We start from the raw sequence: 27,927 nt of genomic DNA, 5'->3' as shown, positions 1-27,927 counted from the left end.
CAGTCTGATTCACGCAGTTTTATCTACCGTGTGTATGACAAATAGTTACGATAATCGACAACGATTTGTCATACACACGGTAGATAAAACTGCGCAAATCAGACTGCACAGATTAATCGCTACGATTTATAGTTACGTGTGTAGCCGGCATAAGCTCTTTTTACATCTATTTTTATCGAATCTCGAATAGAGAGACCAACTGTTAGCATCAATTATGATAGCCCAGACTGTGCAAATGTTATAAACTAACATTTTTCTACTTTGATGTTCTATTTATAAAGGGTATTCAAATATATTGTTACTGTCTGTCCTTCAGGGCCCCGTGAGAATGGGGGCTCATTTACTAACCTAAACCCTTATTTTGTCCTCAAAAGATGGGTGGCGACATTTACCCTCCAGAGCAAAGTTGAACTCTCTCATCTTGTACGGCTGGCACAAAAAACGTCTATAGAATATCGCAGTGCGTCGGAACAAAAAGCACGCGAGCCTAACGTCTAGCCATAGACAATAGTTTATTTTATTCCACCATTTTCGCGCCGTTTTGTACAACTGTCATGACAACATTCACAACTCAAGTACACTACGAGTTGCTTGTTGGGAATTAAATCTATTAATAAAACGTTAATTATCTCAAGATTACAATGGCTATGCGAGATTACGCAGCAGACAAAGGTACTTATTACACTTTAATTTCATTAAGAGTTCTAGTTTAGACACTCGAGGCCTGACAACATGTTTGTTGCAGAAACACTGAAGAATTTCTTCGTGGATTTCTGCCAAACCGATGACGAGGGGCATAAGCTCTTTAAATATGCTGAACAACTCACTAGAGTCGCTCACAGAGAACAGGTAAAACAGTTCTTATTCTATTCTTTGTTATTAGGTTATGTTTGACGGTTTAATAGCTGTAACGTTATGGTTTTGTACAGGTGGCATTTACTGTGGAGCTGGATGACCTGCACGAAACAAATGAGGATCTGGCGGAGGCGGTGCGCCAGAACACGCGTCGATACACGAGCATGGTGTCGGACGTAGTGTATGAGATGCTACCTGACTACAAACACAGAGAGGTATATAAATGTATTTCTGACTTTTTAGATAAATTTAGAAATAGAAATAGAAATAGAATGTGCATTGGATATCACTCTGACTAAGAAAAATGTGAGATGCAAGTACACATTGGACAAAGATATTGGCCAGGTTGGATACCACCCTAAGACAGGCATATTAAACTTTTTTGAGAAGAGTATCTTGGGACGACTCCTTGTATATACATCCATATGTACATGTCTTAGAGTCAGAAAGGCGGCAATTCTTCTGCTCTACCAACCATCTCATCGGGTGACAAGTGACTTTTGCTTGTCACCTGATGATCTGTAAGTGGAGTATGTGTACAAACAAAAGAGTTGGAAGAAACTATAGAATTTGTAAGCAGTGTAACTTGTAGACCTTTCACAATAATATGACATTTATTATGCCATTTCCACACTTTGTTAAATTAAAGTCATTGCAGAGTTAGCTTAAAGATACTCTAGAAGCTGGGGCCTATTGCATAACAAACTACAAGCTAATACTAATTAGTGAATACTGAGTGATTTTGTATGTAAAATAATATTGCTTGTATTTATAGTATAAGCATCTAAGGGTAGATTGTCTTGTGACTAAACCCTGTTTAAGCATTTCTATGGTAACAGTGTATTCCCATCTGTCCTCTCTGGGCACAGATAGTCCCCACCTCATGTATGGCACACATGGGGCAGGGACAAATGAGAATACGCCATAATAACTACATACATTTTCAGTTTGTCTTCCTTACAAGTTCAACACTAAACTAGAATTACTTGAGACTACAGTATAAGTCTTTGTTTGAATGTATTTCTGTTCTAGTGTCTCTCTCATACTGCCTTTGGGTTGTCAGCCATATAATTACAGTCAAAACCGTTTATAACGACATCGAAGGGACTACTCATATTTGGTCGTAAAAACCGATAGTCATAACAGCCGATAACGTACTTAATACTTATTATTAAATGTGTGATTAATATACTCATCTATAAAATAAAACTACATTTTATTTATATCACATGAAAATTATAATAAAAAGACATTACGTAGGTACATATAATTATCATTTTTCTACATTAACAAAATCTGTTATTTTAGTTTGTTTGAAACACTTCTGTAGTACGTACGCACTTTACTAGTTCACGCTGAATTTTAATTAAAGTATGTATTGTCATAATATGTTTTGGTGCGTCTTGTGTTCGGATAAGTAACAAACTGACTGAAAAGAAATGAGAAAGCGGGCTTTGGGTTTCGATTATACTGCATACACGTGTACCTATTTTGTTTCTGAGAAATACAATAGACCCTAAACTCAAGTTGTTTTTGTTTACTTTTGCGATCTTAATGACTTTAGTGACAGATATAATTCTCCGAAAATATCAGTTAAATGTAGTCGCTTAAAGAGATATGTTGTAAAAAGCGATGTCGCAAAAAGCGGTGTTTTTTATAAGGCGGTCTAATAGAATTCAGCCGGGACCTTTGATTTTGGTCAATATAACCGGTATGTTGTTCTAAACGATGTCGTCGTAAACGGTTTTGACTGTATATACCTTATCTTTTGTTATTACACAACTTGCATACAATAAGTCAAGGGCTTTTAGTGTAGTAAATGAAGCAAGTTGTTGTATGGAGACCCATGTATTAATTTCTCAGTCGATGAAATTTAGCTTGGTTATTGTATCGTATGAGCCGAGACTAACATTATAAATATCCAAAAAAAAACACTCCTAAGTTACGTAAAAACACAAATCTGATTATATATTGAACCGAGTAATTCCACAGTCCAAAATTATTTTACAAAATAAGTTATTTGTATCAGTATGTGATACTAGAAAAAAATCTAAAAGTTTTGTCAAACATGAGAATATTTTTTTATGATACTTCCTTTTTTTGACGCTCATTTTCATCGGAAAATTGCTCTGTCATTTTTTTCTTCTTATATGATCTTAGAATATAATTTGGCGCAGTGGATAAAAAAATCCAAAAAAAATGCGTATCGAAATGTATGTATTATAGAACTATTAAAAAGTGGGAGTGGAAAATTTTTAGATTTTCATTTTGTAGGTATAAAACGGCAATAAAATGGCATTCCAGTGTAAAAATTAGACTGAGCAATTTTCCGGTCCAAGACACGCCAAAAAAAAATATTTTCTTAATACTGGTATTTCTGCTGGGATATTTTTTTGATATTTCATATATTGTTGCAATTTGTTACATGAATATACGTCTTGTGAAGAAAGTTTGAACGGAGCATTTTTCCGTAAAAAGATATTAACGATTTAAGACTGTAGGTATTTACTTTAATTCTATTATTATTATTCTTTGGAAATTTATACAATACTTTTTATTTATTGATACTTTATCATACTGTAAAGTTTTTTCTGGCTGAGGAATTACTGCGGGGTCCACTACCTTTATTTACTACACTATTTGTCATGTGTAGACTTTAAATTTTTTTTAATTTATTATCTAATGCTACAAACGCATACACTTAAAATTATTATTACAAGTAACAAAGATTGAATTGATGTTTAGATACAAATAAATGAAATAATGTAAACCTGGGTTATTTAATTTGTTATAATTTAATGTGAAATGGTGCATTTGAATTTGTCTGTGTTCAGGTTAGTGCTAAAGACGCATTAGATGTATATATTGAGCACCGGATTGTGCTGGAGGCGCGGAACCACAGGATCCCAGGGGAGATGAGGGATCCCAGGAATCGGTACCCTCCAGAGCTGATAAGACGATTGTAAGACCCAACCTTATACTAAATTTATAAGCATGTGATGATAGTGTGACTGTTGCTTTTATAGTTTCTTGTTTTTAATGACTATCAACCACTTTAGACACAAATATTAAACATTTTCAAAAGATATTCTTTTGTTACAGTGAAGTGTACTTCAAAGATCTGTCTAGTGCCAAGTCTGTACCAATTAGAGAAGTAAAGGCTGAACACATTGGCAAATTGACAACAGTAAGAGGTAACCTTTTAGTAACCATCATTCCTGTCATAAGACTCATAAGGCTAACATTCCTGTAATACTTTTTGTTCCAAGTTTGAAAATGTTCCACATATAGACCTTACAGATCTCCAAGGGAGGTGACAGCAGCAAAACCCTACTCCTACTCATGTAATTACTGCTATGTCATTCAACCCATTTTCAATTTGAACATAATTGCATTTCATAAGTTAAATTTCAAAATAAAAGAAATACAACTAAATTGCCTATACTATTGATTATTCAACTGCCATTATTTATTGTATAGTGGGCCCTAGGAGGAAACGTCAGATATTTTTGAATGAAGATTATGTTGAGGTAGAGTTATTGTGGGGTGTTGTGCAGGCATAGTGACGCGTTGCACGGAAGTGAAGCCGCTGCTGGTGGTGGCGACGTACTCGTGCGGCGCGTGCGGCGCCGAGACCTACCAGCCGGTGCGCGCGCTGCACTTCACGCCGCCGCCCGCCTGCGCCGCCGACGCCTGCCGCCTCAACAACGCCGCCGGACAGCTGCACCTGCAGACGCGCGGCTCGCGCTTCCAGAAGTTCCAGGAGATCAAGATACAAGAACATGTTAATATCAACCTTACCAACTATAATCCTACCTACACAAACATACTAATAAAGCTTTTAAACTAATTAAAAGGCTAATTGCCATTATACCGCGCAATATAATCGTAATGCACATCTTACTAATATTAAGACTTAGCTTAGCTGTAATAATGTGAAATAGGGAAGAAAAAAATGTGAAATGAATGGAAGTACAATAAATCGTATTGTGTGTACAGTCGGACCAAGTGCCGGTGGGGCATATCCCGCGGCAGCTGGCGGTGTACTGCCGCGGCGAGCAGTGCCGGCGCGCGCAGCCCGGCGACCACGTGGCGGTCACCGGTGTCTTCCTGCCGCTGCTGGGCGCCGGCTTCCGCCAGATCACGCAGGGGCTGCTCTCCGACACCTACCTCGAGGCGCACGTCAGTATAATATATTTTCGCTTGTACACTAGGTAAACAGAAAATTGAGAGAGTCTTACTCGCGCACGAAGGGTTCCGTACCATTACGCAAAAAATCACGTCTGTTGTATGGGAGCCCCACTTAAATATTTATTTTATTCTGTTTTTAGTATTTTTGTTATAGCGGCATCAGAAATACATCATCTCTGCAAATTTCAACGGTCTAGCTCTCAGTTCATGAGATGCAGCCTGGTGACAGACAGACAGACGGATAGTGGAGCCTCAGTAACAGGGTCCCGTTTTTACCCTTTGGGTACGGAATCCTAAAAATGAGCGCATCTCGAGCTAAAACAAGTGACGGCCCGACAGATTTAAGCTCTTTAAGCATGTCTTGCGGCAGGGCTCGCCCAGGCGGACCGTCGGCGAGCAAATGCGTCCGAGATTTTGAATTTGGAACGAGGTTTATAAGGTGTTGTATGGGTGAGGTGCGCAGGGCGTGACGTGCGTGAACGCGAGCGACGAGTGCGAGAGCGCGGAGGCGTTGTCCGAGGAGGAGCTGGCCGAGCTGGCGGAGGAGCAGCTGTACGCGCGCATGGCGCGCTCGCTGGCGCCCGAGATCTACGGCCACGAGGACGTCAAGAAGGCGCTGCTGCTGCTGCTCGTCGGCGGCGTCGACAGGTGTGCACTCTACGCTACTATATACTTAAGGCCGTTAATTTCATGCGTGCATTTAGTATAGCATGAGCTTAAATTAAGTAACTTTCTCAAAGAAACCGGTATTCTAATTAAGCATCAGCAGCAGCTCTAACGATTTCGATGAAATTTGCTAAATGTGGGTTTTCGGGGGCGAAAAATCGATCTATCTAGGTTAGTTTTTATGTTTTCCGAGCAAAGTCGGTCTCCCAGATATTGATTGATGCATGCAGGCGGCCGAACGGTATGAAGATCCGCGGCAACATCAACATCTGCCTGATGGGCGACCCGGGCGTGGCCAAGTCGCAGCTGCTCAACTACATCGACCGGCTGGCGCCGCGCAGCCAGTACACCACCGGCCGCGGCTCCTCGGGCGTCGGCCTCACTGCCGCCGTCATGAAGGTACCTACCGACGAGTGACTACAAATAGAAAATATTTATTTGGCGTAAAAACATACATTAGGGACAGCAAATTAAATAAGTACCGTACACCAAATAGGATGCCGCTCAGCATAAGCAGTGTCTGTAAGACACGGCGCTGGTTTTCAGGGCACCCAAAATTAAAACTAAAACTTAAAACTAATACAGAAACAGAACAGATAGAAACAGAACAAGACAGAACACGTGTAAGAAAGAAGGAGAGAGAGAGATCACATATATTTCTCATAGTTCACAAATATGTATTTCTTTTGGAATATTAATCATAATATCTTTGTCTTACACTAGTACTAGCACCCAAAAGAAAAGGGATGTGTATAGTTTTTTGTTCTTATTTACTGTCAAATTTGGTTTGACCAACTATAATTATTACATTTGGCGTTTAAAAAATATTTGCTACGTCTCTAATTGTTTTACATAGGTAACGTTATCATATTACCACGTCGATATTACCACGGCCACCTCCTATCTCCATCATCAGATCAGCTCCATGTCATCATGATATAGCATTGTCAGCCGATTTACATATGTTTCAGAATAAAATTTCAGCTCAATCGGAAATCGGGAAGTGGGTTTTCGTCTTGATTTCAATATTCGACCTACACTAACTAACATACTAACAGGGCAAGTTAAATAAAAGCTTGTAAAAAAGAAACAAAGATACCGACGTATTGTGAAAACTTTCATCGAAATTTGGTAGTATGTTAAAAGCTAGTTGTATCGGTTGGCAGGATCCGTTTACAGGCGAGATGATGCTGGAAGGCGGCGCGTTGGTGCTGGCCGACCAGGGCGTGTGCTGCATCGACGAGTTCGACAAGATGGCCGACGCCGACCGCACCGCCATCCACGAGGTCATGGAGCAGCAGACCATCAGCATCGCAAAGGTGACACCTGCACCCTTTACTTAGGCCCAGTTGGCACCCACAGTTAACAGACCGAACAACCTCACGCACCAGAGATCTGATGAATCTTCCCATACAATAAAATTTAGCGAACACTTTAACGGTGACAGACGGTTTGGTGCAACCGACCCTTACTCTGCTCTTTGGACACTAGTACCACCTATCTTATACAGCGTGTATCCCACCAAGGGGCTTGAAATGCATGGCTCGTTTCTACGCGCTCAATCGAGCTACTTTTACTATATGATCGCAAAAAAGTTTTTGCTTTTCCATAGAAAATATCGACATCTGATTAGCCAAATTAACGTATGAAACAGGAGTTTTTGGCATATCAGGGTTGGTCCCGTAATAAAAGTAGCTCAGTTGGTGGGAGACACGCATATAATGAGAAAGAAACATTAAGTACTCATTCTATATTCGTGAAAAGGCTGCCTTACGCTTAGTTCATCGCCACATTAGTTGATCAGCTAGAGAATATGATACCCATTGTTAAATTAAAATCACTTTATTTAAACTATATGAGGGTTTTAATTTTTAATACATACAATTAGAAAATAGAAGCATAGTTTGATTAAATGATAGAACGAGGGAGATGCTCTTAGGTCAGCTACGGCGCAGCCATAGTGCAGTGCAAATTATAAGCACTATAAGGTTGTGCAATTATTTCAGTATAACCTTATGCGGAATATTTGGTTGCAGCAGGTTCCAGTGTTTGTATCTGATTGATTGTTGTTGTGTGACGTTGTATGTATGTGTGGTGGCAGGCGGGAATAATGACGTGCCTGAACGCGCGCGTGTCGATCCTGGCGGCGGCGAACCCCGCCTACGGCCGCTACAACCCCAAGCGCAGCGTCGAGCAGAACATCCAACTGCCCGCCGCACTACTCTCGCGGTTCGACCTGCTGTGGCTCATCCGCGACCAGCCTAATCGGTGGGTACCTACTAACACACTTCCAACTCACACCTCTTGTGCCGTATCACTTCTGATAGTTGTGACTAATTTAACAGGGCCATGAAGTTAGATGTATCAGGTTTAGTTTCCGCTGCTCTTAGTACAGTCAGCAGCAGAAGTCGCTATACACTCCAGGTGCTCAAAGAGAGGTAAACGTTTAAACTGTCAAACAGTTGTTGACTGTCATGGTAGTATTTACTTGTGAGCGCTCAACGTGTCACAAATATCTTAACAGTCGCTATTCATTAATTTCTACACTTACAACAAGTCATTGATACCTTCGCTGTCAAAAAAACACTGGTATCTAAGCGGTCAACGTGTCAAATATATCTGAACAATATGGAAAAATAAACGTTTAAAGCATACAAGTATGGTCGAATATTGAAAAATAGCCTTGCTAATTTCAGGTAAAGCGTTTTGACAATCATCGAAAGCAGTACAGTCTTGTCATCACATACATCTATCTCACGTTTTGCTCTTCAACCATTTGACAGGAGCCTCTCGGTCAACTTACTGCAAACTATTTCTTTTAGCAGAATCGTCAAAACGAATGACACATAGCGAAAGCTAACTGAAGCCGAATTTAGAGCCAATTGTCAAGGCACGTTGTAGTCTCAGTAACAGGCGTTTGCTTTTCAAAGCAGAGACCGCGGGTTCAAATCTCAGTCGCGCGCACCTAGAGATTACAGCTTTTTATTTTTTTTGGGTTTCATTTCTATTATTAAGTTGTGTCTTCTGGTTTTATGTTAATATCGCATTCGTTTATATAATTTTTGAAGACAGGTATGTCACATGTAGTGTATGTACGACTTTCTAACAGGACGTTGTAGGTTTGAACCCGCAGTGGGCGTTCCTTAGATTACTCCTGTGCGGAATGCCATTTGATGTTTACTGCTAGGTTATACTAAGTTGTAAAAACAAAATTCGTTATTCCTATGGTCAACAGTTTATTACTTATATGCATGGCAGAGATGTTTCTATCGCATACATCTATAGAAGAGGAGGCACCGTTCTTGCGGATCATAAGTCCAACCAACAATATAAAGAGAGGAGTCATAGTTGGATATGTTTAACACCTTTACTGCCCGTGCTCCTCACGTGGGGCCACGGCTAGCCTCTATTAAAAGCCATAAGGTTTACATGTCAGATTGGGACAGTGAACGTGTTACGTTTCAATTCAATTATTTTCTCCTTCGTTCTTTGATCGATTCGGAGCGTTGTATTTTAGTACTATATAGTATATTTTAGTACAATAAGCGGGCTAAATAAATATATTAACATATATATATACATATATATATATGCTCTACGGTTTGGAAGAACGGCCGCCTATGACAGTTAAAATAAAAACCGATTATTTCACGTAGAACCTAATACTTATTTATTGTCTAAGTTTGACTCTTGACGATAAAATACTTCTTTATGAAAGGAGGTGTCAATTCGTAGCTGCTACAGTATTTAAAAAAAATGTTAATAAAATGTTGATGCTTAGTTACCATTGAAATAACAACTGCTTAGCAACTGGTGGCACCCTGGCTGCTGACGTACGTGATTGGCAGTGCGTGTAGGTATTAATGACAGCAGCTTGAATTTGAGTGCTTAGTTACCACTGACTTTCTAACCGTTATTGTCATTGTGATTAAATAAAGGTGTATGTGTTAAAGGAAAACTCAGACGTTAAGATATATGTGACGAACTGAAAGCCTACGTGAAAATGACAACTTAGATGTCCTTATTTTTGTGACGATTGAAGTGTATATGTTTTCTTGGAAACCTTGCCCGCTCAGGTATTAATGTGCTGCTGACTGTACATACATAGTAAATTTTATTCGATAAAGTGATGTGATGTACTATGGGGTCAGCCATTAATTATTACGTCACACGAATTTAACGATTTTTTGACCCCTCCCCCCTGGTGTGGCGTCACATCACGTCTGCAACTTTATCAGCAAAAAGTGTCATTAAAAAAAAAAGCAATATTATTAATTTTATGACATGAAATCGATTAGGAATAAAAAAATATCACGAAAAAGAACGATTTATCATAGTAAAACCCTATTATTTGACTGTACGGCGAATACAGAAGTGACGTCACCATGTTTGTAACTTCCCCCTCCCCCTTGTCACAACATGTCACATTTTCTTGACCTCCTCTCTCCTCCTGAACGTGTGATTAATTGATGGATGACCCCTAAGGGCAGACTTAATGCCAAAAGGCATTCTTTACCAGTCAACCACCGGACCAAAAAGAAACACTTAAAAGATGGTGCTATGAGAAACAAACAATTCTAAGATAATTGACAAATACATCAATAATATATATATCATCATAGTAATCATGCTTGACGATAACAAGCAACTGAAAGTTGTTTTCTCAAACCTGACCATGATTTTATTTCAATTACATATGTCTGACATGAAAGTGGGCAGGTAGCGATGCTCAATACTTAAGTAAAATATAAATACAAGTGTGAATGTTGTGTGTTGTACGTACGTACAGCGAGAAGGATCTGGAGCTAGCGAAGCACATAACGTACGTGCACCAGCACGGCGCGCAGCCGGCGGCGGAGACGCGCGCGCTGCCCATGCGCCTCGTGCGCCGCTACGTGGCCCTCGCGCGCCGCAAGCAGCCCGTCGTGCCGCGCCACCTCGCCGACTACATCGTCTGTGAGTACCATACACTAACTACACACATTACACTCTGCGAACATCTATATATGTATATGTAATCACCACGTAAAAGTAATTGGAATCTAATGCCAAAGAAAGAAGACGAGACTTTTGGTAGATTGATAAGGATAACACAGGGGAGGAGAGGCTCATTTCTGATATTATGGCACTCCCTAGGGGTGAAACATATTACTTTTGACCCACTTCATAGATAAACAATGAGCTACTTTCAGAGCATGAGAAATGATAAAAATTAAACTGGAAGTTATTAGGCCATTCTGTCGAGGCGCGATATCATGCTAAATGTTTCGACAATGTTTTGTCATGATACTCTAGAATTTCTAGCTGCGCTCATCACGACAGCATTTATTTTATCTACCGTAAAATCAGGTAACTAGTCCACAGCTTACATGGAAAGTCATCAGCAGATCCTGTAATACTTAGTGTTTTATCTTCAGCGTCATACGTGGAGCTGCGGCGGGAAGCACGCAACGCGCGTGACGTCACCTTCACCTCCGCAAGGAACTTGCTTGCAATCTTGCGCCTCTCCACCGCTTTAGCCCGTCTCAGGTATCTCTTCTCTTATTTACTGTCCGTGTCCGAATGAATCAAAAGTCCGTTTATTAAATACTTGAGCATTTCCACTTCAAATGGACTTTTGGCTTCAGTGTTAAGGTTATTAAACCTATAACCTAAATTTAAAATCTTGTGTTTTAATTATAAAGAGTCACGCAAAACTCCCACGGGAGATGGTGGAACATGGTTTAATTAAGATAATGTTTGTGTCTATAAAATTCTGTGGTATTGTAGACAGCATTCGTTTTTGCGTCTAAGTATTTGTTTTCTAATTGTATCTATATGTATTGTTTTCAGATTGTCGGACGTAGTAGAAAAAGAAGATGTGTCAGAAGCCATCCGCCTCGTGGAGATGTCTAAACAGTCACTACAGCATGTTGACGAAAATTTCCAAAGGTAAGTTTCATAGCGGGCGGTACGTATCATAGCTCGCGCCCCTCCCGGCTCACCCGCTCGGTAGTTGTTTATAGGACGTTTAGTTTAGTATAAACAACTACCGAGCGGGGGAAATGCAATACGTATTTAATGTTGCAAAATTCATAAGGACCGGATAAGGACTAACATCAGCCACTTTCCGTTAAGGCCTGCAACCTGCGATGTTTGCAAGACAAATGGGGAAACTACCTAGGTACATAACCAAATACAGATTAACCAAGTCTAATAAACCAGGCTATGTAATCGGTACTAAAATCTACGCCATCCTAAATGACATTCAAAACATAGAAAATAATAATTTATTTTATAGAAAATCAAAGAAATGGTTAATTAATAATGAAAATTATGACTATCTGAATATCTATTGTTATTTGTTATTAATAATCTGACATTGTATCATTAGAATGTATTATTTTAAATGATTGAAAATGTATGAAATGCTTTGTTCATTTTATCTTTAAAATATTTTGACGTGTAATGTATCTGTGCATACACGAAATAAATGAATATGAACAAAGATACTAACAACAATACTTACCGGACCTTTTGTGGACCTGTCTGTTATGTAGTCTATTATGTCACAGTATATTGTTTACAAATTATTAGTAACGCTGCGGACGATGGTACGTCAATCAGGTATTGCGCGTCATTCGGACTTAAGACGAGTTGCAAGAATTAGGTTCGATAGTGCGGTGATCGGTGACAATAGACAGAAAGTTTACATGGAGGATATTTGGATGAACAGTGTAATGTTTGTGTGCAGGGGCATCAGCTCGACGGACCGCATCTTCGCGGTGGTGCGCGACCTGGCGGGCGCTAGCCAGACCGTGAAGATCGCTGACGTTATAGAGCGCTGCGTGGACAAGGGGTTCAAACCCGACCAGGTGCGTATTCTGTCCCGCCACAACCACCATCCACAAGTCATTGCCATTTTTATCCTGACACCTTAACAGTCACACGAACCTATATAACCACTGCCACACTTGCTATTTCAGTCAGTCTCAGTACAAAAAGTACTGAGGTTGACTGAAGTAACATGACAAATCAGAGCGATTCCGAGAAAATACGATGGGAAATGATTGTTCACTACATCTGTAAACTAACATAACGAGAGGGAGATAAATAGTAAGACATACTCGTAATATTCGTACCAAATCGATCTTATGAGTCATCCCTTTAAGCATCTCTATCAGTTAACCTTTGAGCAATTGGGGGAGAGTCAGGATGTAGAAATTGTAATTAACTTACACCAGCAGATAGCTTACAAACACTATTGATGGAGGAAGGAGGTATAAAGTCTAAGAAAGTTATGCCCCAGAATGACAGCTGGACTAGATGACACTATACGGCGCCATATGATTTAAAACGTGAAGTATTGACAACCTGAACTACGAGGCCGTACGTACATCGACAACTACCTAGTTGTCTTCACTGTTTACTGCTAGAGAAGTACCTATTTCTCTTCACTGCTGTCAAGTCTGAGGCACGTTTTTTTCTAGAACCTTACATCTACTGTTTGCTTATAACTAAGATTAACATTTGTGTCAAAGTCTAGTGAAAGGTCCCACTATGTCGTTTACCATAAGGACTAGATTTGCTTGTATCTATACGAATAACCTGTCAAAGCGTCCTTATGGCAAGCGACAAATTGGGACCTTTTGCTTGGAAACTTTACACATTTAGCATACTTATCATCTCGAAATTAATTTCGGGTGAAATTAATATGGAAATATAGGAGTAGTGATGTAGGTATTAACAGGGAGGTTGTCTCGCGTTGCAGGTGGAGGCGTGCATCGAGGAGTACGAGAACCTGAACGTGTGGCAGGTCAACCAGGTGCGCACCAAGATCACCTTCATGTGACCTGCTACTCTTTACTGTCTAATGTTACGTTACGAGTACCTTTTATATGTATTACCCACTAAGTTGTTTTTGTTGCATTTAAATTGTCCACGATTTTCGTTCTTACATTCTCTCATTTAAATTTATTATCATATTAAATTATTAAACATTATCAAGTGCCTGCCGTCGTTGACAACGCATAATATAAATAAAAGCCATCCATCACCTCACATTATCTGGACAAATATAAATCCAACCAGAATAACTATGATTTTTTAGTTTTGTAGATATATTTGAGTAATAAAAATAGGTCTAGACCGAGGTTCGAGGCGCCCAGGCCAAGACAAATGCAATTTTGCTATGTCAAAATTAAGATAAAATTAGGATGCAATGAGACCCCTTTATAGGCCTCTGGGCGGCTAGAGGTTGGTTTGGTTTTAATCACTGATTTTAATTCACTTAACAATTTGTAATGTCAATATTTTACTACAGCTACACTTAACTCTAGAGTAGTCGCGCCTCTCCGTGTAACGCGAGTGCTCGCGTAGGGAGCATTTTGCCGCCTATAATTAACATGACTTTTTATTTAATATAATAACTAAATCATTTTGAAATCATTTTTATGGGATAAAATAAATCAAATACTGTTAGAAAAAGTAACTAGCGTTATAATTTTATACTTAATAGTACATTAAATAAAAATCAGGAAATCTTAGGTAAAAATATTTTAATTTTAACACGGCCTTTGCCTTAGCTTTCATAAAAAAAAGAAATATTGATGTTTTTAACAAAATTAAACGTTTTGATTATCTCCTACATACGTTTTAGCAAAACAATCCTAGTACATGTAGGCCACCAAACGAAGGAAAAACAGGGGAAATAATTCGTGTATAAGCGAATTTTGGCACAGTTGTAGGTAAAAGTGCCTTACACAACATACTGAAAGTACTGGTGGATGGGGGTTGTGCTAACGGGTGGGGGGAGGTTTAAAGGTCCCTTTTTTTTGTTTTTCGTAAATAACTCGTAAACGGTGGCTCATAACAAAAAATGTTCTTATACATAAGTAATCTACATAAAATTGTCTACAAGAAAGATTCCGTACACTTTTGCTAGGGTCAATATTCAAAAAGATATCAACACGGGAACGTTACTTAAAATCAATTCTGTGATCTGTTTTTTTATATTTTCGTATATAATTCGTAAAGAGTGACCAATAGCAAAAAATGTTCTGAAACGTAAATAATCTACACAAAATTTCCTACAAAAAAGATACAGTACACTTTTCGCAAAGATCAATATGCGTAAAGAAATAATGTTATTTATAATCAAATCTGAGGTTCATTTATTTTTAGTTTTTGTTAGAAAATGTTCTACGACGTAAATAATCTACATACAATTGGCTACAAAAAACATACTGAATACTTATCACTAGGCTCAATATTCAAAAAGATAGTAAAGCCAGAAAGTTAATTATAATCAATTTTAAAGTCTCTTTTTAGTTTTTCATAAATAACTCGTAAACGGTAGCCCATATCAAGAGTGTTCTAGAACATAAATAATCTACATAACATTTTCTATAAAACACAAATCGAATATTTTTCTCAGGGATTAATATTTAAAAAGATATTAAAGGGGGAATGTTAATTACAATCACTTCTCAGGTCCCTTTTATTTGGTTTTTCATAAATAACTCGTAAACGGTTGCCTATTGCAAAAAAAAACGTTATACTTAAGTAATCCTGATAAAATTGTCTACAAAAAATATTATTTATACTTTTTCGCTAGGATCAATATTTCACGAGATATTAAAGGGGGAAAGTTAATTATAATCAATTTGCAGGTGTTTTTTTTTAGTTTTTCGTAAATAACTTGTAAACGGTGGCCCATAGCAAAAAATGTTCTTATACATAAATAATTAACAAAAAATTGCCTACAAGAAAGATCTCGTACACTTTTTCGCTAGGATCAATATTTAAAAAGATACTAAAGAGAGAAATTTAATTATAATCAATTCTATACATAATAGTAACCTTATTTTTAAGATTGGGACGTATAATTCTATAAATAAATTTTCTTATTATCTTCTAAAACTAAAATCATCATCATCATTATCATCATTGCTGATGGTGATTTCGATGGGGGCTCCGTTAGTGCAGGGGCCAGAGCATACACCACAGACACTGGAGCACAAAATTCCTGCTTTCCGGCAGCCGCATCACACCCCACACCCGGTCGTGCATCGGCAAAATATGGTGTTGAGAATGGAGTCAGGTGCCACTGGGTCGTTGGTTGTCACCGGCTTTAGGATGCCATCGTCCCCTCTCGCCAATCCCCATTAGGTAGGTGGTAAGGGGTTACCCAGCATTACATTTTTGACTTTTCCTGAACTAGTGCAGTCGACTGTAACACTATTATAGCGCAAATGTCAAAATCAATGTTGCAGCGCGATTTTCGTCATTTGCGACAGTAATGCGGTTGGCAGTAATGTCCTGGTGGAATACTGTAGCAGTAATGCTGACGTAGTCTAAATCCAAACGGTACCTTAAGGCTCATATGAAAATGTAGTAGTAGAAATTTTCGTTGTCTTCGGGTAAGTCTCGGTAGCTCAGTTAGCTTGGCAGAGCGATCGGTTGGTTCCAGAGTCGTCAGTTCGTATCTCGCCCGAGACAGTTTATTTTTTATTTCTTACGTAGATAATAAACACATACATAACATAAAATTGACTAAAGTAGAATTGAATATAATTACCTAACGTCCCCCCTTTAATACCTTTTTAATCGTTCGTTTTTGTACAAAATTTTATGTAGATTATTTATGTTCCGGAATATTTTTTGCTGTGGGATACCGTTGACGAGTAATTTACGAAAAACTATAAAAAGGGAGCATAGAATTGATTATAACTAACTTTCCGGCTTTAATATCTTTTTTACTATTGATCCTAGCGAAAAAGTGTACGGAATCTTTCTTGTAGGCAATTTTACGTATAACAATATTTTTTGCTATGAGCCACCGTTTACGAGTTATTTACGAAAAACTAAAAAAAGGGACCTTTAAACCCCCCTCCACCCGTTAGCACAACCCCCATCCACAAGTACTTTCAGTATGTTGTGTAAGGCACTTTTACCTACAACTGTGCGAAAATTCGCTTATACACGAATTATTTCACCTGTGTGGCTGTTTTTGGTCTTCATTTGGTGGCCTAATGGGTATACAATATAAGTTGCACAGTAACTTTGCACTTATATTGTGCTCTTTTTGGACCTTCTATTTTCCTTGTATGGGCATAGTGCACATAATGTATCTTCTCCACCTAAGGGTGTATTTTGGTGTTCAGATGACACAAAATAGGAGGTTTGGTTTCCCAATGTTTCTGTAAAGTATTTACGTTAGATCTTTTGATTATATATGGTATGAACAGCGCTCGAAGCATTTCTTTCAAAAAGGTTCGTCTCAATAACATGTTCTTAGTAAGTTCAAAAAAAAAATGAGAATAAATTAAATCATTTTATCTATTATTTTTTACTTTGTTACTATCAAAACAATATTAAACTTAATAAAAACTATTAATATTTTGACTTAAGAAAAAAAAACGGACCCCAAATTTTACATACGTGAGTAGTCGCGCGGTGAGCAATTTGCCGCCATACGCGACACAGCGGCAGCAACATTTGCTTCCTGCAGTCACCCACGCACCAAATTTCTCCAAATTTGGAAAATAAAGAGCTAAAGAACAGGGGGGCAGCTACTAGGACGCATGGCCTTGATAAACGAATTGTTTTCAAGTAATCACAGTTTTTTCGCTGAGTTCGGCAAAATGCTCATAGCGCGAGCACTCTAGGGTTAATAAAATGCAGATGTATTTACTGGTATTTTAGATGTATGTTTCATCACGTCAATTTGTCATAATTCAGTTTTGGTATTGTTAAATAAATGTAATTTGTAAAAAAACTAAGTTTTTATACTGAGTTTGTCATAATTGAATTATTATTTATTTCATTTCCATGGGTGTCAGTTAATATCCACAGTCACAATGTAAGTCGTGTTTACGGAATGAAATGTGCTTCATGGTACTGCAACGTGCATCGGTAGTCTGGTTATGCTGGTAGGTATCAGTCTCCGTTTTAGAGAAACGAACCTCTTCATAACTATTATGTCCAAAAGGAAGACCACTGAAGCGTACAATTTCAGTCACAGTATGGAATTGGAGGTATATTCGACAACTTTACCGTTTTGATTACTGAGATAACATTTACCAGTAAAGTGTAATATAATATACCTATATTAAAAAATTCATTCTCACGAAATTAATGTAAACAAACTACTGTAAGTGACACTCGAAGTCAGGGGTTCTCAAAGTAAAGGCTCGCAGAAAAACTTAAAAATAAATCTAAGAAATGAAATACCTCAGAAACTATTTATTAATGATCATACCATTATTTGTAAGTTTAGTAATATTCAAGATGGACTTGAGCAAAATAGAGAAAATAATCTAACAACCTGGGTGTGGGTAGGTACTGTAAAATATAAAGTAAATGGCTTGCATGTATGAAATCCTTAAATCTTATAGCCATGATTCCATCCAAAAAAATAATTTTTAAAATCGGTCCAGAAATGATAGACTTCTGCGGTCGCATACATAAAAAAACGGAGAGTGTTTTAAGATTGTTACCCACTGTTACAACCTCCCTGACATTCATGAATTAATCAATATGAGAACTATCAGCCGCGAGACCCGAGGTCACAGCCTAAGAATTGTTCGCACTCCCACTACTACTAAAGCTGCATATCATTCCTTGTCCAACCGTGTCGTGGCGGCTTGGAACCGTTTACCGGATAGTGTTGTGACTGCTCCTTCGGTCAATGTGTTTAAAAACAGATTGGACAAGTGGCTTTTAAACAATAAGATAGACGATGTTACTTAGTGATGTGATATGACTTTACAAACTTTGAACTATATAGTACTGGACACTGTGTGACATAGGCTCATCAGCTAAATAGCTGCTCGCCTATAATTATACCTATAATTATTATTATTTTATTATTATTTGTATGTCTTTCCCATCACGGAACAATGGTGTTCCGGACCTTTGGGAGGCGTGCGCGGAGCCGAAGGCAACACGTAGAGGCCCTTTTGACACTTTAATGAAATGTAAGGAGTACACCGAGCGGAGGCTGCCCTTGCCCGTGTCATGGGACGCACGCAGAGGCAGCACCCGCCAGGGTGTAAGGACTATTGAGAGTTGATGGAATCTAAAATGAACTAGGTTATTGGGTGAAAGCGATGGACTAAGAACTGAGCTATGGGGTAAAAAACCGGACGCCTGCCTAATAAAACGGTATGCAATTTTATTTCCGGCAGACGGTGACTCGCCCTCACAAGATGGGCCCCCACAAAAAGCGACATCTAGGATGGCTCAAGGTTGCCCTTGAGCCATCCTAGATGTCGCTTTTTGTGTGTGAGCGGCTCAGGGGTGTCGAGAGGTGTGCGCCGCTTTCTACCCAGTGGCTGTTAACAGCCACTGTGCCAACTCGCGTCTTATGCATATTTCACTTCCACCCCTGGAGCTTATAGCTCTAACGACTCCACTCTGGCCGGCCGGCTAAGGCAAGCCAGAGGCAGAGTATCCTGTCCCACCCACCCTCCTTGCGGGTAACAGAACTCTCCAGGAGCACTCGGGTACGTGAGGTCGCTAATCCCCAACAGCTCGCCACAAGCTGCCCAGCGTTGACTGATTGCACTGGTAAAACCAGCGGGCGATGGGGTCGTCACATCCCTACGCCTTATTATTATTATTTGTATCTCCTTGGATATCACGGGCCTATAATCCCGGTTTTTTGATAGGCTTGCGTGGGGACACAGATCCAACACGTAGAGGCCCCTTGGAGAGCTTTTATGTCATGTAGAACGCCTGCTGGAACCCGTTCACAGGTGCAGCAATAGAAACCCATGAACCGGTCTCAGCAGGCATTGGGACTATTGTAGAAAAAGAGAACAGTATACCGGTCTATGGATTGAAGTTTGGGTGGACTATGAGACTGGGTTATTACAAAGACGTAAGGACACCTGCCATAACAATGTTTACACAAGTTATCGAGGCAGGTGGTGACTTGCCGCGCACCAGATGGGCTCCTGAAACTGCCGTCGCGAAGACGACCAGGAGCAACATCGGTGTGAGCGGCTCAGGGGTGTCGAGAGGTGTGCGCCGCTTTCTACCCAGTGGCTGTTAACAGCCACTGTGCCAACTCGCGTCTTATGCATGTTTCACTTCCACCCCTGGAGCATTATAGCTCTAGCGACTCCTCTCTGGACAGCCAATGAAGGCAAGCCAGAGCTGAGAGTCCTGCGGGTCCCCTTGGGGTCCACTCCGACCGACGAAGACACGCCGGAGACGGAGACCCTGACCGACTCTCGGGAGCACTCGGGTCCGTGGAGTCGTTACTCCCCAACAACTCGCCACAAGCTGCCCTGCGGGCTTATTATTATTATTATTATCTTACTGGTAAAAGGTGGGAATTTTTATTCCCAGTAGTTACCACCAAAATATTGTTAGAATTCAATACTAATAAAAACAGTATAAATAGTATAGTATAAATGTAGCGTGCTGTAATAAATAATTATGTGTCAGTTAGTGATTCAGTAAACTGCTTTAAAAGTGACCAAAAATATTAAAACAGTTTTGCCGGTATAAGTGTAAAAACTAAAATAGAAGTCTCATTCTAGTTAAGTAGAAATTAACTTATTATCCGGACTAAATTTATCTTATTAACTGTAAATTGAATTACATATTTATAAATACAAACGAATAAACGAATCGATCAGTCAAGAACCGACAGAACTGATTTCGTTTTATTATTTACCGCTACTTCATTTCGTTCTATTATAACACGACGCAAACCTGGAATATGTAGGTATTCATAATTTGTACTCAGGCGAAATAACTAAAGGGCATGGTTGTTATTAAAACCGCTTAGGGTGCGCCTCGGATGGGCTGACTGCTCGGAGTGCTCGGACTAACCAGCATAGGCTCGCATTCCAATTACGCTCGGGTAGTACATCGCTCGGTCATGTTACGCTGGTTGGCTCGATTGCTTAAACACCCACGCTAGCGGGATGGTAATAACACTCTACCAGAGGGGCATCAGGTACTATTCGTACACTTCTTTTTTTGTATTTAACTTTTATTCTTTTGGAACGTGTAAGTAACTTATTAAAATCACATAAAACAACCTTAAACTGAGTACGACGAAAGCGCAAGAGGGCGTTTCGCATAATATTCACATCCTGTATGAAGTAAAACTGTCCCTCGCACTCGTTTAATATAAATGCAACGCGCCCGTGCCCACAGTTGTTTCCGACATACTTAAAAGTGGACTGATTAGATTGTCGTATTCATTGTTTGGGTCAGGTAAAAAGGGAAAAAGTAAATAACCAAATATATTTCACGTGTTTATTTTTAGCTTATTCTAAATTTGTTCCAGTATGATTATCAAACTATGTCAACCAATACCATTCTTATCGGCCATAAGGGCTGGCAGTTATGCCGAACCAAGAATATTTCGCAAGGGTCAGACACGGGCGATACGGCGGCGGTTAAAAACAAAAGGGCGCCACATTCGGTTCGGCCTTTTTGCACTCGTGTTATTTAATAAGAACAAAAGAAAGGATATTTATGAACTAAACGATTGTTTAGCAATTACAAGGCATAGGTACCGATATTATTCATACTTATATTGCGATAAACCAAGGTTGTAACCTCTCAAATATGCATAAGGTATTACCATAACTCTTATTTCATAAATTTTGATGGTCCTACATTGTTTCTTACTTTACCTTGATAAATATTAAGAAAACTTAAAAACATCTATACCAAATTTAATTGCAAGATCACATTTACATTCCCAACTCTACCAGGTTTTATAGACGTTCGCATTCGCACGCAATTATTGGTACATAATTATTATTTTACTCATTTTCAGATTTTTGCTCTTAGCCTGATGCTCTCTTGCCCCTTCGTCGTACTCATTTTAAGGTTGTTTTATGTGTAACATATTTTCCAAAAGAATAAAATTTAAAAACAAAAAAAGAAGTGTACGAGTAGTACCTGATGCCCCTCTGGTAGAATGTTATTACGATCCCGCTAGCGTGGGTGTTTAAGCAATCGAGCCAACCAGCGTAACATGACCGAGCGATGTACTACCCGAGCGTAATTGGAATGCGAGCCTATGCTGGTTAGTCCGAGCAATTAGCCCATCCGAAGGGCGCCCTAAGCGGTTTTAATAACGACCATGCCCTGTAGTTATTTAGCCTGAGTACAAATTATGAATACCTACATATTCCAGGTTTGCGTCGTGTTATAATAGAACGAAATGAAGTAGCGGTAAATAATAAAACGAAATCAGATCTGTCGGTTTTGGACTGATTTGTTTGTTCGTTTGCATAAATATGTAATTCAATTAAAAAAAAAAAATGTTTTATTGCCACAACTACCAAAAAAGAAGAATACATGAGAGAATCACAAAATACACTCCATTTCACAAAGACGTTAAATATAAAAACATGCACAAAAATTTGTGGTATATGCAATGGGTACCAATCTCAGCTTTTTGCTAGATACATATGTATATACCCAGCGCTGATTTTCAGACGGGTCCCTTTTTTGACAGGTCGGTCTTTACATATACAAGATGCACAAAATCCAGCACTTACATTGGTTATAATAATATAATATACGCGAACGGCGCGGCTGTTTATGTGTGTGTGAGTGTGTGTGTGTGTGTGTGTGTGTGTATGTGCGTGTGTGTGTGTGTGTGTGTACTATGTATATATATATGTTTTATCAGTTAGTTATATTGCTATTAGTTAGTTATATTTTTATTAGTTAGTTATATTATTATTAGTTAGTTAGTTAGGGGATCTCCTTTCTGTAATTTAAGTAAATGTGCTTTAACCAGCTTCTTAAACTTTAGCAACGGCATAGGACTCCTTAGTGGTGGTGGGAGATCGTTCCAAATTTTTGTTGCTGCGTACTTGAATCCTCCCCTAAATAACTTGGTTCTATGTTTAGGGATAAGCAAGGAATGCTTTCTATGACTTCTCACTGACTTGTTTCCATCATTTACCCACTTCAGTTTTTCATAAAGATAAGGTGGCTTCTCAAATTCTATAATTTTACGTAGTGTAAAAGACAAATGCAGGTTTCTTCTATTTTCCATATTTTTTAGGGTGTTTTTGACATTAAGATAGGGTGTTATATGTGCTCTTTTAGGGATATCGTAACAAAAACGTGTACAAGCATTCTGTACTCGTTGTATGGACTTTTTTGTTATCGCTAATAACCTCGGACCATAGACAATATCTGTGTAGTTAAATGGCGATAGTACTAAAGCTTCCACAAGAATTTCTCTTACTTTTTCGGACAAGTATTTCCTACAGCTGTATAAGGTCTTGAGACGATAGAAAGCATTCCGTATCTTAATATTTACGTGATGTTCATACCTTAGTTCTCCATCCATAATAAGTCCCAAATTCTTGGCAAAGGGTACCTGAGGTACAGACTTAAGTCCCACATATAATTCGGATTTTTGGTTTATAATTTTTTCCCTTTGCCACTTACTACCCATTACCACAAACTGCGACTTAGACGGATTAAGCACTAGATTGTTTTTCAAAGACCAATCCGCTATTTCACTCAGATCGTTGTTTATCTTATTTAGGGCTACAGTCATTTCTTCAGGTTTAAAGGAGTGATAAATTTGTGTGTCATCTGCATACAGATGCACATGACAGTGTTTGAGTTTAAACACAAGGTCAGCAGTGTACAATATAAACAACAACGGACTCAAAACGGATCCCTGCGGTGTTCCTCTATTAATCTGACGTATCTGAGATGTAGCCATTTCACCTTGCTCTAGTTGTAGCTCAACGTACTGCTGTCTACCTGTAAGGAACGACTGAAACCACTTGCGCGATTGTTGAGCAATTCCATAGTATGCCATCTTTGAAAGCAGTAGGTACGGGTTAATACAATCGAATGCACGAGAAAAGTCTAATAAAACAATAATCGAGCCTTTTCCTTCGTCCGCTGCTGTTATTACATCGTCTGTGACTTTTGCTAAAGCTGTCGCTGTACCGTGCATGCTACGGAACCCAGATTGTTGTTTCGGTAAGAACTCATTTTCATCCAGGTACCTGCCCAACTGCTCACAGACTACCTTTTCTATTATTTTTGAAAGTACAGGAAGAATGCTGACTGGCCGTAGATCCTTATATTCGTCTATCTTGTTATTTTTAGGAATTGGCCTTATTTTCGCTACTTTCCAGTCTTCTGGGAAAATACCTGTCTCAATTGATGTGTTTATAATATGTGTTATTATCGGTAATGTGATGTCTAAAGTGAGTCGTATCATGTCCATAGATATATTATCATGTCCACTAGCCTTAGTCTCTACAGAGCGAATGATTTTATGGATTTGTTTTTCTGTGGCCTTTTCAATATTAAAAACGCAACTATTGCATCTGCTGTTCTCGAAAGATGCCTGTGTTTCGACGTCTATTTTTCCGGAACCCGGGACCTCTAGAAAAAAGTCATTGCAAGCGCATTTGGATTACATAAATGTTGTGGTATTTGTGGTTTCGCTTTGTCTGCCTTTATTGCACAGCTTTTAAGGTGTGTCCACATATGTTTCGGATGATTTTTGTTTTTGTTAACAAAATAGGTAAAGTAAGCTGTTTTCTCCCGCTCTAAGGCTCCGTTGGTATAGTTACGTAGGCTTTTGTAATAGTCTTTATGTGCTTGGGATCCCGTTTTATGTGCTTTAGCCAATGCGGAATCGCGTAAGTTCATCATGAGTTTAATATTATCCGTTACCCATGGATACGATTTATTATTTATGCGTAGACGTCTGATTGGTGCGTGCTTATCGAACAAAGTAGTAACCAAATGATTAAAAAACCTCACTTTATGATTTAATCCGTCTAGTTTTATTATATCTCCCCAAGGTAGGCTATTGAGATCGGAGTTAAATTTTTCCATATTAATTTTATCCAAATACCTCTTGTAAATATACTGCGGCGACTGTTTAGGTTTTGTGATTCTGAGCTCCAAGATTACCATGGCATGGTCGCTAATATTATGGTTGTGATGTACAGCTACAGATTTGCAAACATTAGGACTATCAGTTATTATCAAATCTAATAACGAAACCGTATTGTTCGTTATCCTAGTCGGTTCCTCCACTAGTTGATCTAGGTTCCTTTGCGACATAAATGACAGTAATTTTTTTGTGTTTGGTCTATCTAGTAGTCTAACATTCACATTAAAGTCTGTAAGAATAAAAATACCATTACAAGACGCAAACATATCCATCGACTCGCTTAGCGCTTCTATAGCGTTATCTACCGATACCGATTCCGGCCTATATGCCGTGCCAATTGCATATTTCCCCACTCCACTTATCTTAAGCTCTAGCCACATTTGCTCTAATTGCGATAATGGATGTTTTTCTATACTTACTCGAAGTCCCTTTCGAATATAAAAGCCTACTCCTCCCCCTTTTTGCCCATTCGGACGTGTGTTATTTTTTAAAACGTAATTTGGTATTGGCGGTATAAACTGTTCTTGCCCATCGCGTACCCACGTTTCATTCAAAGCCATTATATCCGGTTTGTACCTGTCCATCAGTCCTACTAATTCATCCCGACCAGTATTTAGCGAGCGTACATTTAACAGAGCCAAGGTCAAATTATGTGATTTTATTCGCTTTTTTTCCATAATAGATCATAATTAGTAATAAGTTACATAAAATATTTAATAGAAAACAAAGTACTAATTTATCTTATTAACTGTATGAAGTGACTTTCATACAGTTAATAAGATAAATTAGTCCGGATAATAAGATAATTTCTACTTAACTAGAATGAGACTCTTCTATTTTAGTTTTTACACTTATACCGGTAAAACTGTTTTAATATTTTTGATCACTTTTAAAGCAGTTTACTGAATCACTAACTGACACATAATTAGTTTTTTTAATTACGCTACATTTATACTATACTATTTATACTTTTTATTAGTATTGAATTCTAACAATATTTTGGTGGTAACTACTGGGAATAAAAATTCCCACCTTTTACCAGTGGTAACTACTGAATAAAAATTCCCAGTAGTTACCAGTGGTAAAAGGTGGGAAAAAAATTCCCAGTAGTTACCACTGGTAAGAACTTGGTGGTAACTAGTGGGAATAACCCTAAGAACTAGAAATAATAAATGTGCCTACCTCAAATTAGACGAAGATATATATTTTCAAATAATACTTAAACGTTTCATTTTACTGCGTGATCTCTAAGTGGCTCAATTCAACGTAGAAACTTTCAGTATTGACCACGTAACACCGCTCACAAAATCTGCATGGTGGGTCCGCCAATATCCCAACCCAACCCAATCTAACCATAGATTTCGATGACTTATACTAATATATTTGGAGTAAAACATGTTGATACTTATACCATGAAACGAACGAAGTGACTTTTCGACAATTCGACAAAGTTACTGGATTATCACGCATCCGGAGTGATTTTTTTTAAATTCAGAGACAAATCGATCGATTGCCATATCGTTCGATACCAACTAGAATAGCATGCGAGATTTGTCAAAATTGTATGCAATTGACATTTCATTCCGACGTCAATAAAACATTCTCTCGACTGATATTAGAATAGGGGTCAAATCAAATTGCTTTTTTTTTCAGAGATGTTGAAATTTGAATGTCATTACCAAATCGATTTTGATTAATGAAGCTATTACAACATTTTCACAGTTAAGAAATTCGCTGTAACAAAACAGTTTATCTTAATGTTGGCCATTATTTACGGATTTTGAAGGCATCACAGAGGGTTTATGATATGTGTGTAGATAAAATACGTAGATTGCTGTGGATATAAAATATTAACGGGGCGCGAGGGAGGCAATGCCACGGGCGAGGGCGCGGGTCACATGTTCACCAAACATTGTTTCCACTCTACCTAAGCTCATGCCTAAATAACTTGACCCCCAGATTCTCAATAACTGTTTGTGATCGGAGGCCTGAGCTGTTTCGCCTGGGATGGGACCGAGTGGCCGGTGAGCGTCGTGAACGAGGACGCATTCCAATCGCGTTGCTCACGCCGCCTTGCGCGCGCGCGCGGCTGCGCTCCTGCAGCGATGCGCATAGATTTGTTTCCATCAGAGACGGGGTGCAGTGCGAGCACCGATAATTACGCTGCGGTCATATACATATGTCATCCGGTTTTCCAGCATAAATATATATATACTTATATGTATTTATATATTTTGAAAATGCTTAGTAGGAATATTTGCACTAATTACAGGTTCTAAAACTGCGTAGGGCACCTATAAAACCTAGTTACCTACTTTTTTGAATTCGACGCTAACGACCGTAGTCTTTTCTGACGTCTGCTTTCTTCAAGTCACAAGAGCTGTAGACAAGTGACATCAGCACCCATTTAATGCGTAGGTAATTGATATACACACATACATAGGTACTTAGGTAGGTATTGCATCATAAAATTATAAAGTACCTACTTAGGTACCTCACCTTGTAATACGTAAATTGGATATATTTTTGCCTTATGCCATACTTATGCACGTTGTATGTATCAAGCATTAATTTTGTTAAATTATTTCATGGTTAAATTTATATCTTGATCCGCACATTGTTCACGCCAATTCTGTAGTTGTTTTTTTGGGCTGGTTTGGGTCGGTCTGTGTTAGTCATACCGACTTGTGACGACAAGACGAAACATGCTCTGTAAGATTTTATTCACCTTTGTGGCTACGCTATACAAAGTTTGTATACTTATAATGCCGATCCTTTCTTTTTTCATAATAAGTAGTTAATAGTTCCATGTTTGCAGCTCACGAATTTGTGACAACCAGCTCTGCAGATGTAGGTAATACCTATCTAAATGTAATAAACAGATATAATACCTGTATGGGAACCTCGGAATTTCGTAACAAAAGTTGAAAGTTAAAAAAATCATAACTCGAAAACTACGAAAAATCGGCTAACATACATGGGGTATATTCTAATAGCCCACGACGTGAGGAATCTAAAAAAAATTTTTGGACGTCAAGGTTTGGACCACCCTGTATAACTAAATATTTAATATATGTAGATAGGTCGGCACTATCTCTGACTTAGTTGTGACTTGAGAGCAGTGAAAGCAGAGCTATTGCTTTATCACTGCAATAATACTTACTCGTGTAGCTGGAGAGCCTCGGCGAACAAGTAGCTGCAAGTGTAAAAGCGTTATTTTAGATGATTTTCAAGTACCTACATATATAAAATATAATATATTCTACTTACTTAATCTATTTGATTGTTTAAAAAACCTTATTTTGATATTA

The 27,927-nt window shown here is 38.6% G+C and overlaps 1 protein-coding gene and 1 long non-coding RNA gene across 2 annotated transcripts in view; both read left to right on the top strand.

Annotated features, from left to right (window-relative positions):
* The window catches only part of LOC134804941 (uncharacterized), a 384,312-nt gene extending 365,167 nt beyond the window's left edge, over positions 1-19,145 (top strand). The window contains exons 2-3 of the long non-coding RNA XR_010146201.1: positions 18,629-18,941; positions 18,984-19,145. This is a non-coding gene — a long non-coding RNA (uncharacterized LOC134804941). The remainder of the gene's footprint in view (positions 1-18,628; positions 18,942-18,983) is intronic.
* LOC134804767 (DNA replication licensing factor Mcm7) lies at positions 547-17,420 on the top strand. The gene is made up of 16 exons (XM_063777989.1): positions 547-672; positions 746-849; positions 930-1,070; positions 3,690-3,817; positions 3,958-4,049; positions 4,413-4,639; positions 4,855-5,037; positions 5,510-5,694; positions 5,943-6,111; positions 6,879-7,031; positions 7,814-7,980; positions 10,502-10,668; positions 11,130-11,241; positions 11,545-11,643; positions 12,446-12,566; positions 13,463-17,420. Exons 1-16 carry the CDS (start codon positions 642-644, stop codon positions 13,541-13,543), a joined length of 2,160 nt encoding a protein of 719 aa, XP_063634059.1. The 5' UTR covers positions 547-641; the 3' UTR covers positions 13,544-17,420.
* Positions 19,146-27,927: the final 8,782 nt, after the last annotated feature.

This window comes from Cydia splendana, chromosome Z (genome assembly GCF_910591565.1).
Source record: "Cydia splendana chromosome Z, ilCydSple1.2, whole genome shotgun sequence".
Taxonomy (NCBI): domain Eukaryota; kingdom Metazoa; phylum Arthropoda; class Insecta; order Lepidoptera; family Tortricidae; genus Cydia; species Cydia splendana.
The sequence above is the reverse complement of the archived record's forward strand: the minus strand, read 5'-3'. Positions and strand labels throughout refer to the sequence as shown.

What these genes read in the sequence shown, in the direction of transcription:
- LOC134804767 (XM_063777989.1), top strand. Translation starts at nt 642, where the DNA reads ATGGCTATGCGAGATTACGCAGCAGACAAAG. An exon ending in ACCGCTTTAGCCCGTCTCAG is followed by an intron (nt 11,242 to 11,544) that starts GTATCTCTTCTC and finishes TATTGTTTTCAG; the next exon opens with ATTGTCGGACGTAGTAGAAA. An exon ending in GTTGACGAAAATTTCCAAAG is followed by an intron (nt 11,644 to 12,445) that starts GTAAGTTTCATA and finishes GTTTGTGTGCAG; the next exon opens with GGGCATCAGCTCGACGGACC.